This window comes from Solea solea, chromosome 10 (genome assembly GCF_958295425.1).
Source record: "Solea solea chromosome 10, fSolSol10.1, whole genome shotgun sequence".
Taxonomy (NCBI): Eukaryota; Metazoa; Chordata; class Actinopteri; order Pleuronectiformes; family Soleidae; genus Solea; species Solea solea.
The window spans coordinates 16,707,008-16,721,067 of record NC_081143.1 but is presented as its reverse complement, the minus strand read 5'-3'; the positions used below and the strand labels follow the sequence as shown (position 1 = coordinate 16,721,067).

Sequence of the window (14,060 nt, the reverse complement as noted above, 5' to 3'; positions counted from 1 at the left end):
CTTGCCAGGATGAACTAATACACAGTTATTTATATTATGTCTGCACTGGTATCTGTGGCTGTTTGTCCTGATTGTGATATGAAGATCAGATGATCTAGCATAGCACATAACTAAGAGGGTATGCTAAGAGGAGGATCAATTTAGAAAGAGAGGCTGGAGTTGAAATTAATGCTGCTCACTGAAGAGATGTAAGAGGCCGCTTGCTTACCCCCCTCCAGATGTTTTCTCTCTTTGACTATTGTGTAATAATGCATTGATGATGATCAATCCTTGTAATCTGTTTATGCACTCATACTTCTGGTCAGTATAAATTATTTTTACTGTACAGATTATATTTAAAGGAGTTGGACAGTGAGATAAGAGAGTGTCTGGGGAAACTCAGGCATCCTTAACTGAATACTGGACAATGTGGAGACTTTGGTAATAATTTGGTAATAATTGCACCCAAACAAAAGTCAAAACAAACTTAAAGCATTGTTATTGTGTTGTAGGGAATGTGGGAAAGTTATGGCTGACCATTTTTTAATATTTTATGGATTTGCAACTGTTTTGGAAGAATGTAGCTACTATCAGAGCTGAATGATCTAATTGTGATTGCGATATGAGAAGTCATTTTTATCCACATGTTATGCCTCTAGAAGGAAAATGGTACAATAATTGAGCTAATGAATCACGTCTTTTAAAACAATGGAATATAACTAATAAAAGGTGCATGTGTAACAAAAAAAAACGTATCACACCTATGGTTACAGCCTCATTTGCATTGTTTATTATACTCTCTTGTGTCTACAGTGATGTTTTTTGTCCACTCCACCATTGCAGGTAACCAGGACATGTGCGGGGTGGAGCTGCGTATTGAAGAGCTGAGGCATCACTACAGGGTGGAACATGCTGTCGCTGAAGGGGCCAAAAATGTGCTCAGGCTTCTGGGGGCCAGCAAAGTTCAAGACAAGAAAGCCCTGTCTGAGGTTAGACCGGACACACACGGGTTCACACGCATATCCTGCAAAGAGTTATTTTCTCACACACTTCAAAGCATATACTTCCAAACTAATGAGACGTTGCTTATGTCTTATGAAAGTCGTGTTGATCTTCATGTGGGGTATCACATCAGATGCCAGCTTGCTGTTTTATCTTTTAAGTTGCCTTCACTTTGAGACAAACATATTTTACCTCTTACTACCTCCTGCTGTTTTTCTGCCAGTTTCAGAGACTGTCTGTACAACAACTATTTGTACTTACTGAACATACTAACAATTTCCTCTGTCTTCAGTTATTGTACCTCTGTACTACGGACAGCTGTGACTGGAGGCATTGTGCTGTAGTTTTGTCCTGTCCATTCCAGGCTCCTAAATACAATATGTACATAAAACAATGAGTGAATTTCTTCTAATTTGGCAAAAACATCTACATAGGCACAACAATGAACTAATCACTAAACAAATTAATAAAGTGTTAATATAGGATAATATACCCGTAATATCATTTTCTTAATTTTCAAACATACATTACAAACGGGAATTCAAACTGCTGCTTGTCTCGTCTAAAAAATGTATTTGTGTCAAACCTATTGCTGTTCCTGAAATTTGCTTTTTACTAGATACTAATAATAAAGCCGTTAAAGCATTCATTTTAAAATGTGTCTGTGAGATTGGATAGAGAGTGACTGACCACCTAACTAGTGTTTATTACCCACTCAGTGGATGTTCAAGGCTCATGGTACCTTCACTATCCCTGTGGGGCTTTGTGGTTTACAGTCAGCAGTAAAAAAAAAAAAAACATATTCAACACAAACCAACAAATCCAACAAAAAATAGCAATTATCAATTTCAGAGAGTAAATTACCTGGCTAATAGTAACAAGAATGAATGGACAAAATGGACAGGTTAGGAAACACAGTTCTTAGACTGGTTAAACATGATAAAAATTGTTTATTTTAAGTTTTTCAGATGCCAATCACGCCGGTAATTCCTGTGTAACACCTACTCTGTGTTGATGTTGTGCAGGCACAGTCCCGTCTTAGTGAGGCGTCTCAGCGGTTGGACCTGTTGAGAGACTCTCTGGACCAGCGTCTAGCGGAGCTGCCAGAAGACCACCCCAAGGCCAGCGTCATCAAAGAGGAACTGGTCCTGGCCTCATCCCCTGCCTTCAGCACCCGCCACGGTGCCCCCTACCTCCACAACCAGTACAACACCCTCAGCAAACCCTCACCCCTCACTGGTACGTTATACAAACAAGGCTATACAGCCCAAACACAATCAAGCTTAACCCACAGGAACTTCGTGTAGAGGCACACTGAATTAAATACAAACAAATACCTCACAGACCCCTAACTGCCCAAAAGCCACAAGGCAAAGAGATTTCACTTAATGTGTTCATGGGCTATGGGTCTAAAATGGCAGCATAATGGAGTATGATGTCTTTCTTCATAGACTGAACTAAACACAGATTTATTTATCGGGCCACTGGTGTTTGAGTCTTGAGTGGCTGTACCTGAGTAGTTTTCTTCTGTCTGCAGGAACCCTGCAGGTGCAGCTGCTGGGCTCTTTGGGGCTACTGGAGGTGGTGCCAGGTCGCAATAAAGGGACTGCCGTCATGCTGCCCTGCTACAGCCCCGGAGACCCAAGGTCTTTCATGAGGGGAAGCAAGGGACTCTATGGACGGAGTGGTTCAGTGAGTGGGAAGACACCCAGCAAGATGGATGAACTCTCATGTAAGTGTGTGCATCTTATTTGTAGACACTTTTAGTTAAACAGCTTTACAAATAATTAAGGTTATTTGATTCACTTTGTGTTTGTGAGGTCGGGGACAACAGTGGTTTGGGTCAGACAACTATGGAATAAATGATTCTGGTCGGAGAATCAATTATGAGGAGAAAAAAAAAAAACCCAGGCAATTTAAAGGCCAAAGTTTCACCATCTGATCAGCACGGCAATGTAACCAGCCCATAATAACTACATTAGATAGAGTTGTAGATGGACCATTGTAGTTCAACACTCACAAATCAAAACACGGCAGCAATTGCCTCAATTTCATGAGATTTTAAGGTCTTGCACTTTCTTCTTTGTCTTCAGAGAAGTAAATAATTTTTCTAATCATTAATCAATATTCAAATAGTATTATGTGCTGTATTGTGAGCATCCCATGGTTTTCATTCTTGGCAAAAGTTACATGTAGAGGTAATACTGCAAAAATGTGTGTTTATATGTGTGTGTGCAGCCGAGGTGAGTGCCGTGCTGAAGCTGGATAATGCAGTGGTGGGCCAAACGGCTTGGAAGACCGTGGGAGAACAGGCCTGGGATCAGACCTTTACCGTGGAGCTGGAAAGGGTTAGTACATACAGAGTGCATGCAAGTGCCAAAGGTCCAGTGTGTGACATTTAGAAGCATCTATTTGCAGAAATTGAAAATTCTACTCATAAGTATGTTTGTTCAAGTGTATAATCACTTAAAATTAAAATTGTTTGGTTTCAGTAGCCTTAGGATAAATGTTTTATTTGTACTTTGTGAGTTAGGGGACCCCAAGAGCAACACTAGCTTTGGTTATGAGGAGACTTCAATTAAGAAATGCAGAATGAACAACAATGCAGGGAGGGATTATGCAGAGAGGCTTTTATAGACAGCCAACGAGATATCGTCCTTCGAGATATGAGAGACATGGAAAAAGTCAGACGTGTGTGTGCTGTGACTGGAGCATCCTCATTATCTTTAGGTTGTCCTCTGTTTATTAAAATCAGCAGTCTCACTGTTCGACGTCATTTATACTTACTTACTTACATACTTACTTATACACACTGGGCCTTTAGAATAAAGTAAAAGTGCTTCAAATGGGATTTCTATGTTTGTCTTTTTGAATGAATCGTAGAATCAGTGTCTGTCTGTGTTTTAGTCAAGGGAGATGGAGATCGCAGTTTACTGGAAAGATTACCGCTCATTGTGTGCTTTGAAGTACCTGAAACTGGAGGAGTTTTTGGACAACCAGAAACACAGGGTTCAGCTGGAGCTGGAGCCTCAGGGCCTGCTGCTGGCTGAGGTACACACCAAAGCGCACGCACACACACACACAAACACTCACTCTCTAACATAAACTGACTGCACACAAAAAAAAAGAAATGAGAAAAAGAACAGATATACACAGAAGTGTTCTCCCTGCATATATGGTATGACACTTATGTTTCAAGTGTTGTAAATACACACCTGTGCCGGGAAAAAAACAGCGCTTTGATGTGTCATACTTGAAAAGGTTCTAGGTTTGAACTTGTTTTTTTTTTTTCAGGTGACCTTTTTCAACCCAGTGATTGAGAGAGTTCCTCGCCTCCAGAGGCAGAAGAAAGTATTTTCAAAGCAGCAAGGTGAGGAAGAGGACAGCACAAAGACAAATCATCTGAATTGGCATTTAACAGTGTGTCACACCTGTTCTTCTGCCCCACACGAGCAGGCAAATTGTGTTCAAACTGGTTCTATATTAATGATTAAAAAAACATGAGAAGCCAAAGCACACTTATACTATCATTATAGGCTCAGGCCACTGTATTTTATTTTTAAACGGCACCACCCTCTAGTGGTAACTAATATTAATTCTACATGAGTATAAATGAAAAGTAGTATTGTAGCATTTATTTAAACAAAGTTACAATGATGTCAGTCAAACAAGATGAAAAAAGTGAGGTGTTTAAAATCGGGCAAAGTCACATAAGGCCGAAGAAGCATTTTATTAATCTCTGGAAAAGGTCAATGAGCTGCTTTGAAGTTTGCCTCAAGGGTGATGCAGTTTGTACAGCAGGTGGCTCCGTTTATCCTGAGACCCTCACATTAATTTAGCAAAACTCCACAATAAAAAACTTTGACCAAGAGCCTTTCTGTGTGGAGTTTGCTACGTCTCCTCATGTGCACATGGGTTCTCTCTGGGTGCTCCAGCTTCCCCCCCACAGTCCAAAGACATGCAGATTGGAGATTAGGTTAGTTGGAAACACTAAATTGACCGTAGGTGTGAGTGTGAGAGTGAATGATTGTACATCTTTGCATGTTGGCCCGGCAATGGACTGGCAACCTGTCTAGACTGTACCCGGCCCCATATTATTATTTACACTGGGACATTTGCGAATATCATAGTATTAACCTTATTTCACCTCCTAACCCTACATTTCCACTCATTTCAGGACTTGTATAACTTGAAAAACACAACTCGCATAATATTATTTATGCTAAGGAAAGAAATCTAAAGTGACTCAAAGTTGGTCAAAAACCTTTTTTTTATTTTAATATTTCTTTGGTAAGTGTGAGTGATTGATTGATTGTGATGATCCACTCTTTTACACACTTGTGACTCCTGTGTGTGTGTTTCCAGGTAAAGCGTTCCTTCGAGCTCGTCAAATGAATGTGGACATCGGGACGTGGGTGAGGCTGCTCCGAAACGCCATCCCCACTGTCAACAACTCAGGAACCTACAGTCCCAATGCGCACAGCCTAACACTAAACTCCGGGTGAGGCTCACGCACACACACACACACACACACACACACACACACACACAGCATCCGTGCCTGATGTTTGATAGCTGTCTGACAGACTTTGCTATCAAACAGCAGCAGTCGTGTTCCTTGATCCTAATTCCTTGTGTTTCCTGGCAGAGAATAAAGCATGCGATGCTTTCTCTGCTACACGTCTTAACAACCCTTGTGTTCTCTTCTTGTCTGTTCATTGGGCTCATCTGCATCGCCGTGTTGGTCTGTTTGTGTGTATTTGTGGGTGTGGATTTTGCAGGGAGATCTCAGTGGAGAAGTTGAGTCTGGACAGCGACTCCCCAATAAAAGGCGATTACAAAAGAGACATGGACATACACACTCCGGTGAGACGGACAGAGACAGAGGACACCCGGGAAATGGGGGAGGTGTGTGTGTGTGTGTGTGTGTGTGTGTGTGTGTGTGTGTGTGCGTGACAAATCGGGTCTACCGTGGGAAATTCACCGAAATCCATCGATTGAAATTAATTAAAGAGCTTAAATTTGTCATGAGTGAAGAAAAGCACAACAGATTGGTCAGTCATTAAGGTGATAAAGTAAGGTCACCTTTGTTCTAAATTTTCCAGCCTGTCAAATTAAGCTTGGATTTCTTCAAGTGTCTTAGCTTGGGAAAGAGTGTCAACACAAATGGTCAACTATTGTGGCCTTTGTGTACCAAAAAGGATTTTGTTTCACTGCTGTCACTTGAAGATGTAAAATGCTCTGGCTGGTTTGTCTGTAGAAACATGGCGGCTTCAGTTAAACCTAATGTACATATCGGAGGCTTATTCTAAGGCTACGACGGGTTTAGGCTTAGGGCAATTATACTCAAACAAACCTATGTTATTGTATTAGATTTCTGCCAATAAGCCCTCCTGACTGTTTATAGAAGAGGTTGAAAATTGTAGATTGAAAAGGGACCGCATCATTACACATAGTTAATGTTCTGTATGTTAATATTGTAATGTGACAGTAGACACATTACATATGACATTTCTTATAATAGCGCTGCTCGTGTAGGTTTTAAATACAGAGCAGTGGCTAAAGCCGAATTAGAGAATGTTCTGTCTGTCACAATCAAGCTGACGACGTGAAAACTAGTCTTCACTTTTGTCATGCTGTCTCATCTCAGTCTTTGCATGTTCCTCTGTGTCTCTGTCCTTGCTCGTCCCCTCATCAGGACCGTCCACCAGTCATTGAGCCTTTCTCCCCCCCAGACCTCACCACAGAGTGCCCTGTCCAAACCCCATCTGTTAGCAGGTACACTCCTACACACAACATCACAATCTGTAAATAAAAATGTATGTAGTCTGTCGGTTGCAAAACAAACTCCCTTTGGGAAACCTTAAGATTCCTGACTTGATTGACACCAGGACTTGAAATTCAAGTTGCAAGAACTTGAATTTCCTGCAAACAGGCACCTATTGGATGATAATAGCCGTCAATCACGCTGGTTCCTGCTCATATGTGTTGTGTTCTAGCATTTATTTTCTTCTAAATGGGAACATAATTCCCATAATTGACATCATGTTCTATTGAACCAGACTGGAAACTATTGATTGAGACCATTAACTTAATAACTTAACATAATCAACCAAATGAGAAGTAGGCTTATTTTCCCATAGACTTTCAATCAGACAGAAAAGTGGCTAACTGCTTCTTCTGTCCTGCTTCCTGGGCTTCACTTTTCAAACAAGAAGGCTAGGTCCATTTTTATGTACAGTCTACGGTCACAGTGTGTCAGTATGAATATATATATTTTGTCTCACTTACAGCATGTATGTATGTATATAAATTTAGAAAAATTCTGTCTGTGTACATTCTTGACTCTACAACTTTCAGTCAATGTTACAGTGGTTATTTTGTCAATTACTTATTAATAACAACAGGAACAATATCTGTGTTTCTTTAAGCTGCTATAGCGCCATGTCTTATTATTGTTATACTACTAGCCTATTCATTTTCATTATATTGTTATGTTTAAATCTTTTCAATTACTTTTACCCAATCTGTTCATCTGATTGTATAGTGTTTTGTAATCCATTCAAATATAATCTTGTTGACTTTGTGTCTGTCTCTCTCTAGTAAACAGAGAAAAGGTCCTCTGTCCCTCCAGGACTTCAGACTGATTGCTGTGTTGGGCAGGGGACACTTTGGAAAGGTAAAATTCACAATAGGGGCCTTTTTAATAATTGTTTTATTTGCGATCTTAGACTCAAAATCCGCAAACATGTCCAGAAAGCTTGGACTAATTATTAGGCAATTAGCAGAAAACGATAAATATGAGGTGTGTAAAAAGCATTTTTGTGTTCATCTTGCCTGTATTTGTAAACTTGACATGCTGCCATTTGATAATAATAGTCTTTTTTTGAAATGCCTAAATAAGATTAAACACATTACAGTTTCTCCTCATTGAACCAACAATTTTACAGTTTCACCTCCCCAGGTTCTGTACATGAAGAGAAAAGCACAGTGAGATTTAGCTGCTTGTGTTGTATGCATCTCTAGGTCTTATTGTCAGAGTACAAGACAACAGGCACGACGTACGCCATTAAAGCCCTGAAGAAAGGCGATATCATCTCCCGGGATGAGGTGGAAAGGTATGTGTTTTTGCTCCAGTATCACATATAACATTTCTCATACCCACAATCTGTGGGTGTCTCAAAGTCAACACTTTCTAATTATATGTAAATTCATCTAATCCTCTCCACCTTTTTTTCTGCTCCCTCCTCTAGTCTGATGTGTGAGAAGCGCATCTTTGAGACCGTGAACTTGTCGCACCATCCTTTCCTGGTCAACCTGTTCGCATGTTTCCAGACACCAGAGCACGTGTGTTTTGTCATGGAGTACACGGCAGGAGGCGACCTGATGATGCACATCCACACGGACGTCTTCACAGAGCCCCGGGCCGTGTATGTAACGCATGAACATGTGTAAATAAGAAGATGAAAATCTTAAATGGAGACTTTTTAAGAGTTTGTATGTTACTATTTGAAACAGCCAAGCTCCTACAAAGGTCTGTTTAGTGTAAATAGAAGGAAATTGATTGTAAGATTGTATGATTCAAATACTTGCCACACCCCAAAGAAGCTTGTTAATTTGTTCCAATTAATAATATTTAATGTAGTTCCAGCCCTAGCAAGACTTAACATTTAAGACTAAGACTAGCACAATATGGTTTTGTCACAATTCAGCTGTGTCACATACTTGGGTGTCAATTTGGTTTCAATTGTGATGGTGATTTATTTTGATAAAATGTTTTTTGTTGTTTACTTAACCGCTAAGAGATAATCGGGCTGAGTAGAAAATAAAAGTATTTTTTACATTTGACTACCCAGTGTTCACTGAGCTAGTGCTGTAATAAGATAAAATAAAATGAATAGTGCCTCTCAAAATGGGACACGGCACTAATATGAGGATTCAAATAAATAGTTTTTTCTAATCCCTGAGTTGCAGATAACACTAATGAACAGAACCTCCAATACTTTTTGAAGTAATTTGGCAACCGCTACTTTAAATTGTTTCTCTTCAAGTAGTGGAACTATCAAGATTCTGGGGGTCAAAATTATTTTGCCAAAAAAAAAAATATGACACAATCACAATTGTCCCTGTTCACTACAGCAGCAGCAATGGTACTACTATTAGTAGTAGTAGTAGTGGTACTGTGGCAATTCTTGTTCTACAGATAGAGTTGCAGTGCAGCATCACTCACAGAGCAGAATCAGAACTGGGAAACAGCAGCTGTTTGTGTCCTCAGACGGTCGTATTTCTGTATTTCCTCTAGCTGTGTCATTATGTCTCTTTGGTTTGATTTCAGGTTTTATGCAGCCTGTGTGGTCCTTGGGCTTCAGTTCCTTCATGACCATAAGATTGTGTACAGGTGAGTGGAACCCACACTAAAACAATTCAAAGGAATTAATTAATCTGACATTATTTAGATTTCACACCTGATGTATAATGTATGTATAACGTAAACAACAAAAGTCACAGAGATTTATGCACAGCAACTTTAATTATTGTTCGCATTATATCATTGATTATTCTAAACTCCTCATGCTTTGTGAAATATACACATCTTCACCTTCCCTCTTTTCCAGAGACCTCAAACTCGACAACCTGCTGCTAGACACAGATGGCTATGTGAAGATTGCTGATTTTGGACTGTGTAAAGAAGGTGCATATTCATGTCACTGACAAATGAGCTTTCTTACTTCAGTTTGATTAAAAGTGTTCACCCAAAACTGCCCCTTCCCCCGTAGGAATGGGTTTTGGGGACCGAACCAGCACATTCTGCGGGACGCCAGAGTTTTTAGCCCCAGAAGTCCTAACAGATACCTCTTACACTAGAGCAGTGGACTGGTGGGGACTCGGGGTCCTCATCTATGAAATGTTGGTGGGGGAGGTAAGAAGTTACTCACATACACACACCGCTTACATTGCCCATGGGCAAAGCGAATGTCCGCGTGAGCACACATCACAAACTTGTGAGATGAGATGTCGTGCTGTGCTTTCACAGCACAAACTCTAGCTGAGACACTGTTCATCTGGACAAATGAAGGATGAAGCCGATTGTATTCACATCTTTAAATGTTTCACAATTGCTCCCAACAGTGAACTAAATAAGAGGCCAAAACGATCCTGTGTGCTGTTGACCCCGGCTGACTGTCATTAAAATATAGAAATCAAATAATTAAATGTGCTGAATTTCTTTCATTTCAAATGTCTCATATTTATGTTTTTATGAACTGTCTGTAGATACTTTGATGTGCATGTTATTCTGTGTTAATATATATAACTATCTCTGTATACATCACATTTGTTTTCACCAGTTTACACACTTGATTTGTGAAAGTATTGGATTTAAATGTACTTCTTTGTTTCTCTGTGTGTAGTCTCCTTTCCCAGGAGACGATGAGGAGGAGGTGTTTGACAGCATTGTGAATGATGAAGTCCGTTACCCACGATTCCTCTCCACTGAGGCTATTGGCATCATGAGAAGGGTGAGAATAACACTGTTGTGGCAAAGGCTGCACTCACATACAATGCATGAAACACTTACGACTTACACATCACTTTATTATTTGACTCTGACATCCTCAATATGTTCAATTTCTTATCCTTGGTGTGTTGTCATGAACAGCTACTTAGAAGGAACCCAGAGAGAAGACTGGGCTCTGGTGAGAAAGATGCAGAGGAGGTGAAGAAGCAGCCGTTTTTCAGAGTAAGTACACAAGAGTATGTTTTAGTACTTAGCCTACAATAGCCTGCAAAATGAAAATCTAAACATGATGCATATGCATCAGGTGAACATCAGTGGCTGACTTCCACCCACTGTTACCGAAGCAGTAGTAGTTGCAGTTTGCTAATATCAACAACAGCCGTCTCACAGCACAACACGTACTCCAATAGAAACTCCACAAAATCATAAAAAATCTAAAGAAAGTTTTATAAATTACAGCCTGTCCCACCTCTTCTGAGCCTACCCGTTTGTAACCACTTTCTGGAACAAAATATATGCTGAATTAACCATTATATTTGGGTCGGAATTAGTAATTCATTGGGATGAACTTCTGTTTGGACTGCCGCACTCGATATCCTTAAATAAAAGAACAAATATTGGGAGGAGTTAGCTGAAGTGGTATGATATAATTTACCAAATCTTTGTAATGGAGAGAATCACTTTCTCTCTAAGGCTACAGAAATCAAAATTTGAGTAAAATTGGAAAATGTTCATCTCTTCAAGGCTCTTTTGTTTGAATTCTGCCCAAACTATGACTGAATTTTACCCAAACCTTGTCTGTATTATTTTTGTCCGTTTGTAGTACTCCCACTTTTTTCTTTATTTTTATTTTTAAACACTGTCAAAAAAAACCACCCCATGTTTTATGTTTGTGTTCTATAATTACACTAAAGAACTGTAATAAAGAGACATTTTGTATTGTTATTATTCTCAATAAATCTATTAAAATAAAAAAAGTACAGCCTTTCAGGCTCAACAGGAAAGTGACAGATGTCAAGACGAGAGTGTTGCTTTAGTTACCTCGTCAGTGTGCATCATGTCTGTATTATACTAGTCTCCTCTGTCACCATGCATTTCAGTTACAGCCATGAGACACAGTTTTTAAAACTTTCACATCTATTATTTATTACATATTATTCCTCCCTGCCATGTGTGAGAATCATCAGCTAATATAATGGGAAAGAAAACTTATTGTGTTGACGTGTTTTCATGAGAAGTAGCAGCAGGAAATATTCAGTTTGCATCAGCAGTAACATGTTTAATATGATTAAGAAGATTTACTTGAAAATTCAGAACTTTCTGTGCTTGTTTGCTCCCTCTTTTTACAGAATGTAGACTGGGAGGCTTTGCTGCAAAGAAAAGTCCCTCCTCCCTTCATTCCCTCAATTGGAGGCAAAGAGGATGTCAGTAATTTTGACGAGGAGTTCACCGCCGAACCTCCGACCCTTACGCCTCCACGTGAGCCCCGTGTTCTCTCCCGCAACGACCAGGACAGCTTTCGGGAATTCGACTATGTCTCTGACCTCTGCTAGTGGACTGTTGGCTTGCAGATCCTCAACTGTGAGGACACCGTGACAGTAACTGTTGGAGCAGGCCGACAGTATCCACTGACTGTTCTTATCTGCCATTTATTACACTGTGAATGAATGTGGTGAGACTGGGAGACATTGGTCTGTGTCTTGTGTGTGAAGGGTTTTAAAGATTTAAGAAACTGAGGAAATAAAAGTTGGGACAGATGACGGGGTTCAACGTTGTACCACAAATGAAGGATGAACACAAACCCTCATCTCTCCGATCAGTGTACAACACACCAGTGACTTGTGTATCTTGAAAACGTTAGGCTAAACAATGGCTCCTCAAATACTCTTTTGTGTCAGTGTAGTCACCTGTGCAACAGCAAGAGGACGAGCTCGTTGTACTTACTGACTGTTTGAAGGCCAATCACTGTGGCCTCGTATACCAATGCCTTACATTTTTACTTGTTGTGTTTTATCCAGAGAAAAGTGGCGTATTTTTGTGTGTTTAGAAGAGATATAACAACGTGCTGTAGAAATACTGTACTGAAACATCTTTTTTTTAAAGAGAAAAAGATCTGTAAGTGAAAGCGTTTTTACTGTTGAGCTATTCCCAGCAGTTGGATGATGACGATGATGGCTTTCAGTCATGTCATGAATCTAGACGTATTATAAGTTAATTAAGGGGTAAACAACCACTGTCTTATAGTGGACCTTTCATGGGGTGTCTACAAACCACTTTTTATAATGTGTGCTGCTTGGTTTTTATCATCCGTGACACAATCCTACATTTTTCACGAGTCATAGTTAATGACTATCAATGCATGTAGTTAATGTGTATGTGTTTTGTTTTGGGTTTTTTTATCCGTGGATATTATTCCTGATTTGATAAACATGTGTAGCACACACACACACAACCATCAGCATCAAAGCTATGTGGCGAGCGCATTATCTAATAGTTTTTAAGATGAAAGAAACAAACTGAACACTAACACTTGAGAAACAAAGATGAGACACTTCTTCTGTTATCTATATGTTACCAGAGTTTTGTGAACATGAAGTAATTACAGCAGACTTCAAAGCTCATCCGGCTTTTGCATTTTGATTCAGTGTCTGTTTTTAAGAGTTAAATTTACCCATGTGGTTTCCAACATTGTGATGAAATCATCTTTGTTCAACTGAAACTGACATATCTTAGCAATATTTGAAAATTGGGATGGCGGTACATGCAGTGAGGGCAACTTCTCTTGGCAATGCATTTCTATATGCACATGATCAATAGAGGGAACAGACAGATCAACGTTGGAGCAATATGATCAGTGGTAAACATTTCTGTTCAACACAACCATGTCTTAGTAGAGGAGGGTCTTGTCATGAAGCTAGTGTAGATTTGACCTTTTTTGTGTATGACATCACAAAACCATGGGAGACCATGAGACTTTATTTTATAAAGAAAAATCTGGGGTAAATCTATTAAGTGTTCATTCAAGCACAAACACTGGAAAGATAAATCAATAAAATATACAGCGGCAACACCTCAAATGCATTTTACTAAAACAAAAACCTGATTATAGTGTATATTAAGTACATTTTAGTTGGATCAATGTTCAGTGGAAGCACAGTGGGATAACACGATCATGTCCTGCCATCTTTATACAAAATTGTGATTATAATTATTTGGATCGTTATGAAAATAATATGTTGAGCCAACAAACAAGTAATTAAGAATACAAGAAATGAGTCATTAATGAAAATGGCTTGCCAGACCTTGTCAGAGCGAAGGGTGGCATTTTGTCAAAGTGTTTGTTTTGTCAAAACAACAATGTAATCTAAATAATTCAAACTGGATTAGAAAGTGTTCGGATAAATTGCTCCATGGACCCAGCAGGGATAGAAGTCGTGGGGAAAACTACTCAGGAAAATCTTTTGTATTTATTATAGTTGGATACTTGACCAGAAAGTTGAAAACAAATACCCCTCACTATTTCCCAGGGGTCAAAGCTGAAATTAAATGTGCTTGTTTTGCT

At 39.5% G+C, this 14,060-nt stretch overlaps 1 protein-coding gene across 3 annotated transcripts in view; it reads left to right on the top strand.

Annotated features, from left to right (window-relative positions):
• pkn1a (protein kinase N1a) overlaps positions 1–13,119 on the top strand; it is a 45,678-nt gene extending 32,559 nt beyond the window's left edge. For 2 of the 3 annotated variants that reach the window (XM_058640940.1, XM_058640939.1), the window contains exons 6-23: positions 823–968; positions 2,007–2,220; positions 2,519–2,713; positions 3,220–3,329; positions 3,889–4,032; positions 4,276–4,351; positions 5,347–5,482; positions 5,763–5,889; positions 6,680–6,759; positions 7,585–7,660; positions 8,008–8,099; positions 8,235–8,411; positions 9,317–9,379; positions 9,597–9,673; positions 9,759–9,901; positions 10,392–10,499; positions 10,640–10,720; positions 11,848–13,119. In XM_058640940.1, the coding sequence (XP_058496923.1) occupies positions 823–968; positions 2,007–2,220; positions 2,519–2,713; positions 3,220–3,329; positions 3,889–4,032; positions 4,276–4,351; positions 5,347–5,482; positions 5,763–5,889; positions 6,680–6,759; positions 7,585–7,660; positions 8,008–8,099; positions 8,235–8,411; positions 9,317–9,379; positions 9,597–9,673; positions 9,759–9,901; positions 10,392–10,499; positions 10,640–10,720; positions 11,848–12,051 (2,249 nt within the window). In that variant the 3' untranslated portion in view covers positions 12,052–13,119. The remainder of the gene's footprint in view (positions 1–822; positions 969–2,006; positions 2,221–2,518; positions 2,714–3,219; positions 3,330–3,888; positions 4,033–4,275; positions 4,352–5,346; positions 5,483–5,762; positions 5,890–6,679; positions 6,760–7,584; positions 7,661–8,007; positions 8,100–8,234; positions 8,412–9,316; positions 9,380–9,596; positions 9,674–9,758; positions 9,902–10,391; positions 10,500–10,639; positions 10,721–11,847) is intronic. The other variant, XM_058640941.1, reaches the window with a different exon arrangement.
• Positions 13,120–14,060: the final 941 nt, after the last annotated feature.